Source organism: Zosterops lateralis (genome assembly GCF_965231275.1).
Source record: "Zosterops lateralis genome assembly, chromosome: 7".
Classification (NCBI taxonomy): Eukaryota; Metazoa; Chordata; class Aves; order Passeriformes; family Zosteropidae; genus Zosterops; species Zosterops lateralis.
Genome location: NC_139767.1, coordinates 27,914,717 through 27,934,405, shown reverse-complemented (window position 1 = coordinate 27,934,405; position 19,689 = coordinate 27,914,717). Strand labels below are relative to the sequence as shown.

Genomic DNA, 19,689 nt, shown 5'->3' with positions numbered 1-19,689 from the left:
TGCCTGGAAAAGAATATCCTTTAATCTGACGAAGGAGAGTTCTTGTTTCTGTGGTCTTTCCATCTTTGATCTCTCTGCTCAGATTGACAATGAGGTTGTTAAATCAGTGCTGGTCAAAATGACAATTTCTTAGTGGGCACAGACCACTCATTTAAGGCCCACTGAGGTCTTGCAGCTTCATCCAAACCACTGGACAAACATCAAAAGCAGACATCATCTTCTGAATCCTCTATTTCTTCTCTCCTCAGGAGCCTCAAGCCCTTAAGTCCTGCAGCCGATTTCCCTATCTTCCCCCTCTTCACTCTCTGGAGTACCTTCTTGAGTACAAGCATACAGCCTCCTCCACCCAGCCATCACCCCTATCATCCTTCTCTTTCAAGCTCTGCTGCTGTCTCAAACTTGCAGCTCCCAAATACACTTCAGCACACCCCATCCTGTCCTCATATTTCTGGGTTATATTGTTCAGGATGCTGCCAAGCAACATATACCCCTCAACAGGCATAAAAAGGGAACCTCAAAAAACTCATTTTCTTCTGTTCTTTCTTCTTGTATTTTGTCCCAAAAGGGAGAGCTTAATTAAATACAGATGAGTCTTTCCACTAGTTAAAACCTTCATTTTTAAAGGCTTGTTTTCAGTCGTGTTTGTAAACAGCTCCTTCTTATTGCCAAATCCAGACAGTCTCCTGCAGGAGTCTTCTTTGACAGAGTTAACTACAAATAAATCTGAGTGCCTTCAAGTATACCTAGTATTTCATCTTTAGTGCTGCCTGACTTCTTAATATAGGCCCGAAAGTACAGTGAAAGGTCTGCAAATGGCAGGTAATATCTTCTGAGGAGAGCAAGCCTTTGCTTTGAGTTGTTTTACCCAGACCAAGCATTCCTGAAATATTAAAGTAACTACATCTAAGTCTGTGGTTGCTTTCATCTCCCTCTGCACCGGTACGTAATGAAAGGGCCCATTTCCTATCAATCTGCCACAATGAATCTAAAGCCCCTGCTTCCAACAAAGCAGAGAAATAAGGCAGCTGTCTTCCCCACAGCCTCCCAGACAAAGCCTCTGATGTCCTCTCGTGCCAAAGACCTCCCTTACAAGTAACGAAAAGCAGAATTTCTTTTAGTGACCAGTGTTGATTTGCTGCTCCCAGTTATGAAAGGTAACACCTGTATGTAACCAATAATTTCGGCTGCTCAAAGCCCATATTTTATTGCAACTGATGGATGTATTCTGTCTCCAGTAAAAGGACCAAGAAAAGAAAATTTGGACAACAAGCATTTCAGAAGGTCTTGCGTGTTAAATAAAAGATGAGGGAGTTACAAACTGAGAAATCAGAGGAAGAAAAAAACCTCACAAGTAGACTTCCTTCACAGCAGTTTGGAAAGCAGCACAAGTATTACAGCACTGAAAACTAGCAGGTGTTTTGCCACTTCAAAGAAGAGAAACTGGAAGGAGGAGAGTTTCTGAGGGAATGGTTCAAAGAGAACGAAGGGTTAGATAAGGCACATTTCAGAAAGAGACTCAGTTGTGGAAAACAATTATTCCTGATACAGGTAAACTGTGAAAGCACAGTGCAGCTCTCCCCGAAGGGACGATTTACAGCAGAGCAGCCGTATCATCTCCTGCTGATCCAAGGCAGCAGCTTCTGGGAACAGCCACACACCAGCCAGGCCACACAGCACCACACCACTGCAGAGTCTGGAGGCACAGAGCCACAAGTGATTTAATTAAAAGAAAAATCATCCTCTTTGTGATGCATCAAACTAAGTCTTAGGCAATTTTGGCCATCTTGGCAGCGCTCAGATGAGAAAAAAAAAAAGGTGTTTCAGGCAGTAATTGCTGAGGAACACCAGATAATGCTGCCATGGGATACAAGTTTTAAAGAGAACAAGCCAGCAAACTGCTGGTGGTACCTAACATCAACTTCCCTATCAGGGCACTGCTGGGAGGCTTTCCTAGTTTAGGTCACACATTTATTCTCTTCTCATGGCTTCCTTGCTTCCTGAACTGAGCAACAACTCAAGTGCAAAACAATTTTGCATAGAGCTGGAAAGCCTCTCACACAGCATTCACCAAGAAACACAAAAAGGCAGCTGTAAATCTGCAACATTAAGGAACAAGTAGCCAGTGCAATGACAAGACAGTAGCAATACAAGATCAAGGTCACAAAAGAAAGGGAGAGACTCCAATGTGCTCTCCCCTTCCTGAAACCCAACCTGCATTTGAGTGCAGGGTGCCTCTGGGATGGAGCAGGAACAATAGTCCTGCTCCTGACAGCTGCACTGTTCCCTCTGCCTGCAGCATAGTGTTTCTGTTCTGTGCAGCACAGATCTAGAAAGGGCATCAGGTAACAAAATTATAGAAAGCAGCTGCTTAAAAGAACATTGAACAAGAGTCATCATCACAAGACAAAAAAACAAGAATGTGACACAAGTGACAGACAACCAGGGAAGAACTAAGGACAAACAGCCAGAACAGCACAAGGAGCTGAGTGATAAAGGTGGCAAAAGATAGTATTATTAGTGAAGCACAGGTGAAGCTTTTAGTCAGTCTTGGACATCTCTCAATGGAGAAGGGGGAAAGACATGACAAGATATGCTGAGCTACTTACATGGGGCATAGAACATCATCAGTAAGGGCTTGTCTTCCTTCTTCAGAAGCCTTCTCAATTCCTAGTGAGTGAACCAGAGAAAATAAAAACCACAATTATACCCAATGACACCTCTTATTATTTGTACTACAACTTTAAAAAACATATGTATTCATAAAATATATGTAATTACATATAGGTAAAATATGTTTATTTTACATATATTAAATGTATGAAAATATATATATAAAATAGATGTAATTTGTAAAAATATATGTATTCATAGAACACAGGCTCATTGATCTGAGAGAAAAGGGCTCATCTTTCCTAACAGTCAGGACTCATTTTTTTTTCCTTCCTTGCTCAATTTTAGCTTGAAAGAAGATGACAAAATGTATTGTACATTCAGCTATCTGCCGAATATCTTAGACCAGTATCTTCACTGTTAATATGCGGAAGTTTCATGGTTTAGTTCATTCTCACTGCAGAATCTCTACCTGGAAACTCTTTCTTCGCTGACACATCCAAAATCCATATTGCAATTCAAAAAGTCAGACTCAATAACAACAAAACAAGTTCAGTTTTCACACTATGAAACCTTGCCAAACCTATGAGATGCCATGCGAAAAGGATTTTTCAGTACCAGCATGATAGAAAAAGTAGATGAAGTTTTCAAATTGAATGCAACCCTTGGAAGCCTTGTAATAGAGTACAGAGGGTGAACATTAAAAATTAATCTTCCTACAAAAACTGAATGTCAGAATAACCATTTCTAATATTAAAAATGAAAGCCAGAAAATTGAAAAAGCCCTTTACAAAATACCAGCTAGAGTCCAATCAATTAAAGTTTAAAAAATCTATAGACTAGAAAACTAATATAAAAGACCAAGCTGATTATATTAGAAGGAACATAATGAGTAACTGGTGGCACTGGCTTTTTAAGGTAGTTTCATCACATTTGCTGCTTTCCCACTCAACATGGAGAGGACAGTTACTGCACCAAGTTAAATCCCTCAAGATCTGGATCCCGTTTCTTCCTGCTTCACACTTCCTAACCTCAGGCAAACGAGGGAACCCAAGGTTTAATGACAACCTGCAGTTTGAAGGGCAGTGTTTTACCTCCTACTTGCATTCTGCAGTGACTTCACCTTGCAAGCTGCTCCACTTCCCCGAGACACACCAGCCACAGGCTCTGGCACTGCCTGTGTAGCTGGCAGACTGAGGTCATGACCACATGCAGGGCAGAGCTGGGCCGGAAGCACAGGACTTGACAGTTATCACAACCCACAAAATTTGTCAGACCACTTCAAACAGGCTGGGTGCTTTAAATTTTTCTTCCAAAGAAACAAAATAATGGTGTTCTACATATATTTATAATATAGCAGAATATCTTTATATTTATATAAAGATATATATATAAATATCCCATATATTTATAATACAACAGAACATCTATGCAGCTAATGTACCTTTTCACTGTCGACATGCACAATATCTTTGGCTTCAGGATCTTCCTCCCACAGCGGAGCACCTTCTGGATCCTTGAGAAAGGCCACCATAGACTGTAATAAACAGGGGAAAAAAGCTTTTAAAGAAACACGAATGGAAATCATGAGACATCCAATCTCAAATCCATGCTGTGATGTAAACCCCATCCAATTAATGCCTTTGCTTTTCTGCTCGTATATTCACCTGCTCTAATGCAGATTAACAGAAATCTCCTGTTGCAGAACCAAGTGATACGTAGGTGTGTACCTTCATCATAACCAGTATTCCAACTTATCAGTTCCCACTCCCACTACAAGACTGGGGAAAACAGAGAGGAAGTGCACCAGCACACAGAGAATAGCTTCAAGAATCCTTCAGAGAGCTCTTTCAATGGTACTAGACCTTCCCCAGTGAGTCTCTAGGTTAGCAGGAAAGATTTCTCTTTATGTAGAGGTCAGGCTCCCATGCCCTTCACTGTATCTGAGTAACAGAACTAGCTGGAGGGTACACTGATACTTGCTGTGAGCAAAAGCAAATCAACAGCCTTACAGATCAAACTGCTCATTTGGTAAAAGGAAGAATAATCCACCAACAGTTCCCTGTGTGACCCACCTACCTAAAAAAATCCATTGAGTGCAATTTCAAGTATGAGAATAAGAAGCAAATGTGACAGGAGAAGTGGGAAATACAAAACCCTAGGATTCTGCAGCTCCCACATTCAACAGAGTACACCTGCACACACACTTTCTAACTGTTTTACCTGACTGACAGGCAACCAAAAATCCCTTTCAGCAGACCACAGATATACTCTCTTTACCATAAGGAAATATACTCTGAGAGCTCTGATTTCAATCTGAGCCTGAAGTAAACTCCAGCCCCCTAAATCAATGGGATACTTTCCATGGATTCTGGCAGTCACACTACTCCCTGTTCCCAGCTGTACATGCAAACACAGGCTTGATCACTTTTATACTCAAATGTCTGTGCCCTAGGAAACGTAACAAATACCTGGTATTCCACGTTCATTCACCACTCAGAATGACCCCACTGCTTTCTCTATGGCATTGCTTGTAGGTTTGTGCCCATTCCTATACAGGATCTCTGCCACACCAGTAACATAGTGAGATCCCTGAGGAGCTTCCCTCAGTGTGAGTGTGGATGAAGCTGCCACAGCACTGAGCCTTACTAACACACACCAAGACTACTCTAAAAGTCTGGGTGTGTACTCCACTTCCTCTGGAGCAGGCTGACAGCACACCTGGTGACATGTCCCATCACTGGAATGGTCTCAGAGACATTTTTGCTGCCTGTCTGCCTTTGGTGGGGCTGTTGTGGTGCAACATCCCAACAGCTTATCAACAGAAAGGGGAGTTTAGCTCATATTCCTGCCTCTCAGTTGGTACTGCAAGGATCAGGAGGATTCAGAGCTTACAGCAGGATCCATTTATTGCATTTATGTTTCTGTCTGCTTGCACAGCTAATATTGAAAAGATTTGTCTTATCTCAAGAGGCAGCATGTATCAGTCACCAGACAGCAAGCAAAACACTTAATGTACACAGTAAAAAGGATCTAACGGGTGAAGATGACAAACGCTTCCAGAAGAAATTTGTTTTACAGTGGCATTATCAGGGAAAGGAGCTAGTTAGGAAAAAAAAAATAAAATCAACTAATTTACAATGGAGCTACTATGTAAAAAGCTGTAGACTTAGAGGCATTAACATCCCAAATGACATCCTAAGAAGACTAATAACATATGGGGAAAGGAAAGAGCACAAAACAGCAGAGATGTTCTACCTTTAGGACAGCTGCATCAAGTTCTGCTCACCCTCAGTATGCACAGACCTCAACTATACACTGGAGAGGAGGAGACAGGGGTCAACATTTTGAACGGCTAATGAGTGTAATTGACTCTGCTAGTTTCAAGAATTCCTGCATGCCAAATTCAGCCATGTAGAAACAGATGTGGTTAGAGGATGGGGATTAAAGAGATTTAATTCATCCAGCCTCTCCCTCTCAGCCAAGACAGAAAAAAATTAGATGTGTAATGTCTTCTGGCAGGAGCAGGCAGTACGTTGCTTTGCCCTCAATTCTTCATGCAGTGACAAGAACTTCCTCTCTTACTTTAAATGGGGAATGGGGAAGAACAGCATCCAAACAAACCACAGCATTCTCTAATCACAGAAAAGCAGTCTGGTCCCCAGGCTGCTGTGTTAGAGGCCACAGCAACCCTGGTGTAGAACCAGCTCCACTCTAGTCCTGCCGTGGTACAGTCACGACCTGCTCTGACCCCTTTGCATGGGCAGAAGCACCAGGGGCTGTAACCAGCTGTGCCAGCCTTGAACCTTAAACCTTGATTCAGCAGAGTACAGGACATGCTTCAATCCAGCACTTGCTGCTGAAAATAAGCAAGTTTTAACAGGAGAGCTGATCCATAATCATATACACAGACTTAGGTTTTAACCTGAAAGAAAATATAAACAAACACATCCTTGTGCTTTTCACTCCTTTGAAGTATCATGCAGTAAGGATGCTAATAACAAGACCTGCCTCAATTTCACACATACACTCCTTACAACAGCCAGCTTGAAAAGGATTCAGGGTTTAGAGCAGGACCAATTTATTGAGTTAGTCTATTCCCTTTGCTACTACTAAGCAGATTTGTACTTAAGTGAGTTTTCTCCATTTTAGAAGAAGGGTAAAACTCTCTCTGTATTTTACACTCCAGAAAAGGCTTCATCATGTAATAAACACAGCCTGGATACTGGCATTGTGGCCCTCTTGAGAATTAGACACCATGTGGCTGAAGCAACATGTGAACAGACACTCCAGGTAAGATCAAAGACTGATCTAAGCTTGGGTCTTCAACAGCAGATGAATACAGCTACTTGAGGAGAAGGTAAGACTAGTACTTAGAGTTCTTATATAGCTTACACTGGCACATACTCTCAATTTCTGGCAAAAAGAAATTAAGTTTATGGACTCTGCACCAGCTGTTGTATATGGACCTCTGTGCTTTCTAACTATCAATGGAACTATCCCTTATGACTATCTAAAACCGTTTTTCAGACTCTTTAAATTCTTGGTTTTCACAACATGTAGCTACTGGTTCCAATTTTTTTTTTTTAACATTGCAGTTAATTGTTTCAAATCAATCCCAAAATGCCACTGTTTGCCCTCAAATTTGGAGAAAAAAGAAGCAATCATTCCTTTTTTTAAGCTACTCACAGAAGTCTCTATTGGAACTTCCTCCAGCAATTTTTTTTAGTATTGTGAGAACCTAAGCCCTATCAGGTGCAAAGAATTAGAATTATATTTCTTAAACTATTCCTAATAATTTTGCATCACTGAATTTTCCTCTCTTGCCTTCCATCATGCTTTCCTAGATACCCCAATACCCCTAGATACTGCTCAGATCTTAACACAGGTCTCAGCAGCAGGAGGTTCTGACTGCCAAGTAACTTCCCCCTACTGTGAACACTGAGCTATCCTTTATTCCTCATTTTTCTAACAGTGAAACCACAAGGGCATCTCTGCTAATTACATAAGGATTTAGTTACTTTAGGAAATTAAAAGCTTTTCTAAAAACCGGAGTACACTATCAGCTTGATCAGCCACATCTATGAAATTGCTGATTACTCCAAAAGAATCCTTTTACAGTTCTTCAGAGCTGTGTCCATCATTCTCCAAAATGTCATACATATATTAATATGTCTACTGGATGTCTGGAAAGAAGATCTGAGTTTTATTACCACAAGTTTGCTGAATGATGTGAAACAAATCCTTTAATCTCCTGTTCTTCAGTGTGTCCACCTGTCCATAAAATGAGTATATGCCCTATGTGACTGTGTTGCTCTGCTGCTCTCTGTTTGTATGTACTGGGAGACTCCTGACAAACACAGCTGAGAGAGAAAAACAAAGGTCACTGGCTCAACAGAAGAAAACAGGGACAAGTGGAACAGAGGGAGAAATACAGAAAATATACAGGCAGATGTGAGCAGCAGAACAAGCAAACAGCTGAATTATTTGATCACTGCCCAGATCTGATCCACTGCCCAACCTGTAAACCATTAGTGGCTGGTATCACAGGGGCAGTTTAATTGAGAAAGACTCCAGCCCCTAGAGTGAGGGAGCTTCAAAATTCCTCTGCCACCCCCAATGGAATCCCACATCCCTGTCCATGAGATGCTGCTTTCTTCTTCCCAGCAGGCAGGGCAAAAGGGTACGGTGAAATGCTCATCACAGAGCAGCTGAAGGAATAAATGATCTGGTTCCTGTAGTGCTATGATTGCCTCTCAGCCCAATGCTCCCTCGAGCACTGCAGGTGCTTTCCACTTGATCTGATCTGTAAGGAAGAGCCACAGCACTAATTCCTGGTTGCAGCTCTTTATGGAGGGCAGGAGAGACGCATCATGTATTGTTCAAATCACCCAAATTTAGGCAACTAGCAAGTCTCCCTTAAACCATCACCCACCAGGAAGGAAAACAATCATCAGCTGCAATTCCTCACTAACTACAGAAGCTGGTTTAGGCAGCTGCTGACTGGGCTGGGTATTTAACACTGCCTTTCCTAATGCCAGGCAAGATTTCTGCTGCAGGAGATGGGAAGATACATACCCTACCCATCTCAGACAAATCTGCATCACAGCCTCAAGTGAAGACTGACTGAACTCAAGTCAGGGCACTCTTCCAAGACAGTGCCCCATGAGATACTCTCCCACTCTGGCTGTAAAAGCAGGGTCCAGAGCAAGTGCAGTTAGAAACAGCCACTCTGGCAGACTCAGGTTCACACAGCATCTCACACAGGCTTTCCTCCATCCCAGGGCAATGCCCTGAACAACCCAGAAATGGGATATACATGGAATTATGTCAACCTGGGGTGATGTCATCAAGCCTTCAAAAGACCAATGATTGTGCAGAGCTCAGGTTTGCTGGAGGAGGAAGAGAAAAAGGAACTGCCCATCAGAGCTGGACAGAAATGATTTCTGGAAGCCAAGTCACTGCAGGGCTCCTCAGGTCAGGGTACTCCCAGCACTTCACCAGGGCTTTGCAAAGGAAAGCTGCACACTTCTGGCCTGCTCACTGTACTTTTAGTCCACCATTTCCACAGTCATTTGGATCTACACATTTGTATCATGCCTCATGCCTTCTCTCTTCCCTTGCTCACTGAACATTGCCTTCTGTTGCTTTATGTCAAATTTGCCAGAAAAAAAGAAAGGTAATTTTATACCTGATGCACTCAAAGCACTTTCATAGGAGCTGTGGTTCCACAATCTGATAAAAGATAAGGCCACTCAGTTCTCTTTAGTGTTTATAAACACACAATCTAAGAACCTCAGAGAACTCCTTATCAAAATGCAGTATTGGGTGATACTTTTAGTTATACTACCACAAAGAGCACCTTGTAATGAAAACAAGAAAATCCTTATTTGTTACTAGTCTGTAAGTTAACTTAAAATTTACCTTCCAGTTCAACATGGGGTCAATTTTTTAAATAATAAACCATTTTTCTGGATCTGTGGTTGACAGACATGTATGCACACAAAAGCCTTTAGGCCATTCTGACAGCTGTTTATGAAGATTAATCCCCTTCCTTTCATGCCTTCAGTATGAAAAAAATATCAAAACCAGTTTTTCATCCACAAATGTCTTACCCACATCTAGCAGAACCAAAAGAATAATAATGGAATATTTGAATTTACCTTCAATGTGACCGCTCTGTTATATGCAGTATGAAATGCACCGTCCCTGTTAAACGAGGAGTGGGGAAGAGAGTTAACTTACAGTAACATACTGGAATTCATACAGCTGCTCTTCCTGACGTCTCCCTAACCAGAATAACATTATCCTGCTGAAGCCACAGAACTAAGTAGAATTTACAGTACAGTAATTTAAGGGGCGGGGGGGGGGGGGACGACAAGAGGAAGGAAAAAGGGAGGGTGCAAACCAGTGTGAAGAAAACAGTTTCCCAGTAAACAATTTCCTCCCTGACACTTTAACAAGATTATTTACTGTGGCATGATCTTTGGAGATGGAGATACAGCTGCTTGGTGTACCTAACAGCACTCCCACTCCTATTATTTTCAGGAAGAAAAATCCCTTGCTGTCTCACGAGAGTTGCCTTTCTCCACTCACATTAAGAAGGACTATCTCAGTTCAGAAAGGTGACAGAGGTGAAGCAACTTGTCCGCGGCACATGCCAGCAGGCAAGTGACAGAAAGCAAGAGAACTCAAACCTCAGGCATCAGCCCCACACACTGGGCAGTTTTAGTCCATTGGACATCTCTCCCTGCCCATGCTTTTAGTGTCCTCTGTTCAACAGCAGAATAAATTTAACTCAACTTCTGTCATAACAGAAGTTATGCAGAAGTTATACTTCTGTCTTGCACACTGAAGAAACAGCAATTAATTTCATAGGATAAAAAATAAGTCATCTTAATGCTGCAGCAGCGTAAGGCTGAAAGAAGAACACTCTTAATGGGGGCATCAACAATTATGAACTACAAATCCCAGCCCAGCACTCACTTATAATGGAGTAAATCCACTCCCTTCTCCTTTGAATTAGGATCTACCTTCATCTTCTTGCATAATTTTCGGCTTTCAGTATCACTGCAAAAAACACATATTGGAAGAAAGGTTACCAAAAAAGAAAATCAAGTGCATTCAGTTCTGAGAACTCACTGCTGTGCTTCCTCATCAGCAATTAATTCAAACTAACAGTAATTTAGAAGCTGTTTAGCTAAGTTTGTGGGACAAGCATTATGAAAACCTCCATTAGTCAACTTAATTTCTCTGTTTGCTTGGTCAGGACACAGTGAACTGTGTTAAATTTACATTCCAAAGCCAAGCCCTAACCAGTAAAGAAACAGCTCATTCCAGCATGTCCAGGGACCTCAGCAGATCTTCTGCCATGAGATTAACATAGAATTTAGGAAGTCAAATTTCAGTAAGACTGTGCTATTGTTAGGATGGTGGTCAAAGAGCTCTGTTTGTGAAAAGATTCAAAAGGAAAGAACAGGTCAGCTTTTACATTTGGCAGAAGATAGTAAAAAGCAAAAAAACCATGTTCATGGTATGTCCAAGTCCAAATCACAAGCGCTCAGCCTTAAAAAGGTCCTGCAGGAAACAAAAACCAATTGAAATTCTGGAGCCCTCAGCCCAGCAACCCCATTCATTCTAGGTATGAAAGATGTGTCCTGGAGCCACACCTGGAAAACAGAGGTAAGTAAAAACAGCTCTTAAAGAAGGAGGAAGGTATCAGCAGACAGACCTGCTGGAGGTGGTCTTCAAATTGAACGAGACTGAATTGCTTCCAGCACCAGATTAGGCTGACTTGAAGAAGAGAGAAGAGTCATAGGAAAGAACTGCAAATGCATTTGTTTCAGTGGGCAGGTAAGGGGCCTGCACAGCCTAACCGTTCTCCTAAACGGTGCAGGGGGAAGCCAAAAGGAGACTTCAAGCAGAAGCGAATAAGAAGTTGGTCAAAGATCTGGGGAAATGAGTAAAACAGAAAAGACGATGATTCACATTGACAAGGCTGTTCTCTGCATTGACAAACAGCAAGATTAAACAGCTCAGAAACTTGTTCCCAGTAGAGGACAACTTGTACCTTTTACACAGATAAATCAATTTAGAAAATGAAAACACTGAAAACCCATCAAGTTTAAAATGATTAGAGACAACAAGATGCAAGGCTCGCAGGAGCATCACCAAATTAAGTGCTGCTGCCAGCACTGGTGCTAATTCTCCCAATGTTCTCCAGCTGCCTTTCTACAAATCTGAAGAACAACAAACACCAAGTTCACAGTGAGCTGCAAGTGAGAATGCACTTTAGTGGAAACCTCCCAAATGCTTATGGCACATGGAAATAAGGAGGAATGTGCCACGAAGACATGCAGCAAAATCAGAATATTATGCTGAAAACAGAAATGAACATTTTAAGGAACTAACAAACACACAACTACCACACCAGGAAGGAGCACTTGTAACTCCAATTGAACAGAAGTGTATTTATCTGAAGAGTCTTACTGAATTCATCTGAATTTTGCATTTTCACATCACTGTAAAACCATAAATACTCTCTTTGCTTCTCTGGGAGGCTGGAGATCTGAGCTTGAGAACTGAATAATGTGGACACGTCTCCTTGTAACAAAACCAGACTACGGAACAAATGCCCTGGATTTGTAGTTATGCCAAAAAAAGTGTTTGCTGCGTGGAGTTCTTACAAAAAGCCTGCAACAACATCAAACCCAGGGGTCAGAAATATTCTATCTTCTCTCCCCTGTAGTTCTCCAATAGTCCCATGGGCTAAACCTAAATGACTTGAAGGTCAAGGCATCTCCAGAGTAGACACCAGTTTCAGATCATCCTTTTGTCCTACCCTAGACAGATTCAGAGGCACAGAGAAGGTCTTGTGGCCTTGCTGCAGCTGAGTGACAGGCAGTTAACTACACTCTGCCCACGACAGTCACAATTCATAAATGCTCTTCTAGACACTCCCAAACGTTGCCAGGTGTATCTGTGGCTATCTCAGCTTTCCAGGATAAATGTTAGGTGCTTGATGGGAACAGTAGAATGCTGAAACTTCAGCAACAGTCTGTGAAACCCCAAGATGTGGAGACAATTGTTCTGGCATAAACAGAGGACTAAACTGGATATCAAGAGAATCCTTTGCCTGTTCTACCACCTATTTGGCGCAACTTCTCACCATGTGGAGAAAGAAGCGTAATTTTCCCTTACGTGTCATTTAGAGATCTGAATGGATACTAATATTCTTCCAGGTTTATAGTGGGGAAAAAAGCTACAAAGCATTATTACTGAGCTATACCTGTGAGTAAGGAGCTAGCAACTCCTACCACTTCAACTCCTAGCAATTCATTTTCTGTTTGCATGAGTTTCTATTTAAAAGAAAAAAAAAGAAAGATAAGAATAGCTGTTTCACTGGATCTAAGAGTGCCCTGCTTTCAGGATTTCTCCATTTGCAGAGAGTCACACAGCTGCCTGAATGCACAGACATTATCACAGGAAAGAAAGCAGCAGTTTGCCCCAGTATGTCTCCTACCATTTAGTGGGGAGATTCTCTGCACCACTGCATTGAGAGTTAGGCCTGTTTAGGCAAGTTATCTGCATTGATGCACGGGATAGAAGAGAAGCAAATTGCAAGAATAGGAAATGTCTAAATATGTATCAGTAATTTTTTTCACGCATCAGTGCAGATTTTTGCACATGCCAGACCCACCAGCTCGGATTCTATGCTAACAATGATTTGGAAAAAGCAGGAGATGTACAGAAATGGCAGAGATGGACCCATTTGCTTTTCCTTCTGCCTTCACTTACAGACAGACAAAAATAACCTGCAAAGAGCAACCTGCTCTGATATCACTTGGTAATGACCATTATTCTTAATAAGAGTAAATATCAACACAGATGCAGCCTGCTCTGAGACTTGTCTCTTTTGAATCTCAGCCAACAGCCTCTCTCTGAAGATGAGCTCCTCAACTCTCACATGGGAGAGGGTAATTAGGCCTCCAGTTCTTGCAATTTAATTATATCACTTGAAGAGGCAGTGTAAGAGTTGTTATGACTAAAAGTAAAAAAAAAAAAAAAGAAAAAAAAAACCCCAACAACAACAACAACAAAAAAAAACAAACCACAACCTAAGAAGCCAGAAACTATCCCCAAAATCAGCACTCTACCAACCCAGGCCATGCCACTCCAGACAAGGCACCAGGCTCGAGAAATACTGGCTTGAGGATGAGGTCAGTAATGTGTCCCCAGCAGCCATCCTTGGCTGCTTCTTTCCATTTCTGTCCAGAGCAATTTGAACCCTGGCAGGTCCCTGCTGTGCTACTGCCAAAGGGACCCTTGCAGGCAGTCCTACAATAATTCAGCATTATCTCTCTGGAAAATCATCCAAAACATCAACCTATTTTCAATACCACAAGGACCACAGCAGCTGTCTACATGGTAATAAGGTCAAACCTTAAGTGGCACAATGGCACAACTTCCTTCCACTACCATAGGCGTGTTCTCTACTCTTCCCCTTCCACAAAACCAAACCAGGGCTCCAAAATGTGCCTTTGCTGGAGAAGTGAAGACCTGTGACAGCTTGGTAAAAAGAATGAAATGAACCATCCAAGCTGACCTAAGCAAGAAGTCTAAATAACAACAAAGGTAGTGTACATTGCAAAGATCCTGTGCACACTTCACCCCTTTCCATTCACATCCCCACCTCCTCCACTGGGACACATTTCTGTCATTGGAAATTATGGTGGAGCTGGCAGGAAGCCCAAATGCAGCACTCTCTGTAAACCTCTGGGGTCCCTTGTCAGCATTGTCGTGCATGAAAAATCCCTCAGCATAGGCAGCCAGCTGCTACCAGGGCAGGAGTGCAGCGAGGGACTCATGAAGGAGATCTGGCCTCCTTTAGCTCGCCACCAGTGCAGCCAGCTCCTGGAAAGGGACACATCACAGCCATGCCTTAGGAGTGGCACAAGATGCTCTGTCTGTCCAGGACTGCCCACAGGTCTGGACACCCATGGCCATAAGGACGGAGAAGTAGTGAGAGATACTGATGGCAGGCTCCAGTGGCAGGAGGGGCAACACAGGAAAAGGCTTTTGCAGCAATGTGTGAAGGTGATTTGGAGAGGGAAAGAACAGAAGATAAAGCTAGACAGAAGGAAAACAAAATAAGACCCAGGAGTTTTGCTGCAGTTAAGCCCATACAGTTTCTAAACCTGAAACAAGTCCAAGCTGGATGGATCCCAAGTAAAAAATGGCGCATGGAGGGGGTGCAAAACCCCTTCCTTGGGGCAAATTCAAATACTGCCCAGTCAGGTCCCAAAGGAATCAAACATCCTCAGCACTCTTTCATGAGCACGAATTCTTTTTCATGAGCACAAATAACATCTTCTGCAGCTTTTTAATTATTTCCCTTATTATGTAATGCTGCCTACTGGCCTCTCATGAAGATAGGAAAACAGCCCCACAACCACACCTCTGGGGAGGAAGGATCTGGAATGACTGTCAAATCCCCTCTTTAGCAATGACAAAAATGCCATCCCAAAATGTTCATGTCTCCAGTTGCCAATGTAATAGCAGAATGTGCATGTGCTGTGTGGCCACATCACTTCATGCCACTGCCCTGGCATCCCCTAACACTTTGCAATGCAGAGTGCACCCAGCTTTCTTTTTCATCTATACCTACATGATTTCCAGGCACAAGAAAAGTAATTAATAAAAATGCTGACAGAACCAATTTAAGTAATCAGGTCAGTAAATATGCCTGCACAAAAACTATCTCATTCCTCTATCAGCATATGATGTAACCACATGCAAACCACAGACTTCACAATTTCTAAACAGATTTTCTCTTTTATCTCTACATCTTGCCATCTGAAACAGGGCTCAACAATCCATGTAAATTATGCTTCAGCAGTCCCTTAAATCACAGTTGTGCCTGTAGATTCTAATGCAATGGAGGCTCTGTTGTAGCAGTAATGTACAAACACTGTCCCATCACTGTCCCAACAGCTGGAAGAGACAAAACTGAGCAGGTAAGGAGAAAGAGCAGGCTCCAAGAGCAAGGACACACAGCAAAGCAGAAGCAAGACTGACTGTAAAGCAAGCCTCCCAATACTGGAAAACCCTTGGAAGGTACCAGACAAAGGTGTCATCTTGTTACCAGTACGCTCTCTCATTCTTGTCTCTGTTGTTTAGGTGCTTTCATTCTTCCATATTATAGTGCAAACCACCACAGAGGACTCCAGTTACAACTTCAGGGAAGTTCAACTGCAATTTCAGTCCAGCTGTCAGAAGTGAACTATCAAACAAGGTTTCCCAGCCCAATGCACAGCCTCTGCAATACCCTCTGGCTACCTTCCATAGAATACACACTCCAGACAACAGACTGATGAACATCCTGGGAAAGCATGGAGTTGAGATCCTGCCAAACGACTAATTGAGCTTGTGACCCCAAAAAAGCAGCAAAAGAAGTGTTAGCAGCAAAAATTTCCTCAAGTCTCCTAAAAGTATGAAACACATTTGCACTTGGAAACCTAATTTGAAAGAGGAAGTCATTAACAGTCAGATATAGTTAGATGTGCTCCTACAAGGTTTTGAAATAAAAAAAAGGGAAATCATTAGCCATTGTTGGAGACAATATGGGATTTTGACCTATGCTCCTTGTAGCCATCGATTCCATCCCCCAACAAATACTGTGTGATCCATTTACAATACAGCAGAGCAGTTTGTGTACTTTGCTGACCAAACAAAACCAGATTGATTCTAGCAAAACTCTCCTTTTCTCAGACTGCAGGCATTGCCTGTCTCCCCATCATCCTCATTTCTCCCTCCCATCCCGGGCCAGCAGCTGCCATAACCGCTGCTAACAGTATGTCACATTTGTAAGGCTCCGCATATTCTATAATGATCCCACACTTTCCTGTATCACTCTCTCAAGACCAATCTGAAATTAGAAAAAGAAAAAAAAATCCAAGCAAAAAAATCACTTCTCAAACCATCATGCTGCTTGCACTTCTCCAAAGAGCTGGATGGTAATGGCTTACACCTACTTGATCAGAAAACCCATTCTCAGCCATCAGTGCAGAAAGGCACTTAGATACTCAGCTCCAGAGTGGGGTTTAAGGATCTGCAGGCACCAAAATAGGAACAGGACCCAGGAGAAACGGATGCAGAAGTAATGAGCACAGGAAGCTTAAACACAAGATTTGCCTTGAAAAACAAAGCAACTCTTTGTACCCATTCTGGGTTCCTGATGGAAATTATCTTCTAGAACAAGTAACAATAGCAACAGGTTTCCACAGCACAGAAGAAATGAACCAGTTAAACAGTGCGGCACATGAAAAGCTTGAACCTTTTAAGGGATGGGGGAGTGTGAAAGCCAAAACCAGAAAATAAACTGCTGGAAAGAATTAAAGATAAGGATTAGCAGATGAACAGGACAGAGTTCATGTGAATTTAGGGCCTGATTTTACCCCCTAGAATGCTGCAAAAATCCCCACTTCAAGGGGGTATTGCAATCACCTTGCAGATGATTGCAGCCTTCTGCTCCAAACGCTCCCCTGGAACGTGCCAGGAATGCAAACAGAATAATCCATGTGCTGTGGAGACCCAGCACCACTTGTCACCCAATACAAACGACTCCCTGTGCCCATTAGTCAATTAGAGAGGCCAGGGATCTAGAGGAATAAAATTAAAAAGAAGTATTTTCTGAAAATTAAACCCCATGAGATTAATTCTTACTGCAAGCAAGAGCAAGCCAAAAAGCAGAAAGAAAACCAAGACAAAGAGGCAGCACGTATCATCATATCGTCAAGCTAAAACAATTAAGGGAAAAAATTATAAGCTCCAGCCCCTGCAGAAAGTCAAGAAGTTATAATGAACAATACTTTCCATGGAAATATAAATTAGCAAGAGGCACTCAGCAGCCCACATACCTGCACAGAAATAAGGTAAACACATTCACAAGAGCTACCAAAGGCTTTGCAGGAGCTTCTAAAACCATCAAACACTCAATTTTTTTTGCAAAGTAGCAGCTTCTCTCATGCCACAACATGGCACAGGGGAACACTGTCCTAATCTGGGACACCAGATGAGTACTGCTCTGTCTTTGAGTTCACATGAATCTAAGAACTCCAAAATGCAGGTTTTGAACATGTCACCCATGGGCACACAGATGCTGCAGCCCTTTGTACACCCATTTATGACCTTTAGGTGCACAATGGGCCTGGAGAGGATGGATGCTTGAGGATGCTTTGAATGAATTACTGGGTGCAGGAAAACAGAGTAAAAATTACATTACATCTGAACTCGCCTATTTCTCATTTTGGCCTGAAAAGCAGCAACGTTGAAGATTTGGCTAATGAGCAACTCTAGGAAAAACTCGTGGAATACATAAGTTTAGGATGAAATAGACATGACCTCAGGCTCATACACACAGCCATTACTGTGGATTTAGTTAATTGCTCTGTGTTTCTGAATTAATGCAATACACCAAACTGAATGGGTTTAAGTCAGGAACTGAGAGCTTACTTAAAAAAGGATTTTTTTCAGATTGGGATAACACATCCTGTATGGTCACTCTTACAGTAAAATAAAAAGGCTTTAATGTGAATGAACATTAACCACACAGACCGGTTATGACAGAGACAGGAGGAAGGCATCAAAAATCTATGCTGTAAATGCAGTTTCCCCTTACAAATGGCACTCACACTGGCATTATAACTCACTTGCAAAGTGTTCCTGAGGGGCACCTCTCTTACCTCCCCTGGACCGGCAGCAAACAGAGCCCCTGTTACCTTCCCCAGGCTGGCACTATGAGCCATCCTCTCCTGAGCTGCCTTTCACCTTCAAGGCTACTGTAGAAAAAGGCAGAAATCCCAGATACCACAAATCTGCTTGCATGGAAATGGCTGTAACAGGGCAAGAACAGCACTCCTCCTTTCTTTTTCTCTCTCTATTAGGTCTGGTCAGCTTTATCTGCAATTTCAAAGCTTTTCATCAGCTTTAAAATTCAGCTACAAGTAGGAAAGATGAGTAGACTTATTCTCTTAAATAAATCCTACTTCTGAGTGGCTTTATTGGATGAAGGCAAAAACTAGAGAGCAAAATTACTGTAACACCATCTGTACTGCCAGCCTTATTTCTGAAATTTCTCCCTGCTATGTCAAGGCATTAAACACATCCATTTATGACTGTTTGGATAGGTAAAGCCTATCTGTATCTAAGGAAAAGGAAATCAGAAATTTGGGAAGACCTCATCTAAAAGACAAAAAACAGGGATATTAGGGAAAACCCCAGAAAAGACAAATACTTGTTAGATTTGGCTCTCTTGTGAAGCAGCATGTTTAGCTGTGTAGGTTTGAACATACTGCTTTGGCAGCCAAATCATGGTCTCACCTTTATGCTAAGTGCCACAGGACTGCTACAATAACAACTAATTACTGGGGATGGGGTCTACAAAGAATGATGCACGTGACGCACAAAAGAGACTAAAAGAATGACACACAAAAGCAGAAAAAGTGGGATTAAAACCAAACAAAAATTAGTCAGACATTTTAACCAGATGGCATTTCCTCTTCCTAGCAGTCTGATGTGCTAAAGCCAAGCACACGCGCTATGACAGCAGATGGAAATCACACAGCTTTGTTTATGTTTAGGACCTACAGTAAAGGGAACCATGCAAGTTTGAGCAGAGAATAATTACCCAGAGCCAAGGAAATGGGTGTTTTTAAAAAAAATACCAATCCACAATTGGGCGGGAGTTATAGTCAATAAAAACTCGAGACAATTCAGTAACTGGAAAACCCAGGAGTGCTCCCTAAATCATACTTATGATGGAGAAGAGCTACTTCCAACCTCTTCAACCATTCACCCAAACTCTTCAAAGTAACATCAGTCCTTGGCCACATTGTGGTCTATCACAAAACCCACTTCAGAAGGCTAGAGAATAACTTTCTAATGACTATTCTCCTAAGCCACACCTCAGAACATCACAAACTCAGACTAGAGCTTTGTCTTTAAATACAAGCAGCAACAATTTTGTCTTTCACTGAAAAGGTAATTCCATCTTACTGTGTTCCCAGGCACATCACTTTG

The 19,689-nt window shown here is 42.1% G+C and overlaps 1 protein-coding gene across 1 annotated transcript in view; it reads right to left on the bottom strand.

The window, feature by feature from the left end:
• PDIA5 (protein disulfide isomerase family A member 5) overlaps window positions 1-19,689 on the bottom strand; it is a gene marked incomplete at its 5' end in the record, with an annotated part of 98,510 nt that overhangs the window by 59,697 nt on the left and 19,124 nt on the right. The window contains 4 exons of the mRNA XM_083865673.1: window positions 2,607-2,667; window positions 4,055-4,147; window positions 9,774-9,819; window positions 10,597-10,680. Coding sequence (XP_083721799.1) covers window positions 2,607-2,667; window positions 4,055-4,147; window positions 9,774-9,819; window positions 10,597-10,680 — 284 coding nt within the window. The remainder of the gene's footprint in view (window positions 1-2,606; window positions 2,668-4,054; window positions 4,148-9,773; window positions 9,820-10,596; window positions 10,681-19,689) is intronic.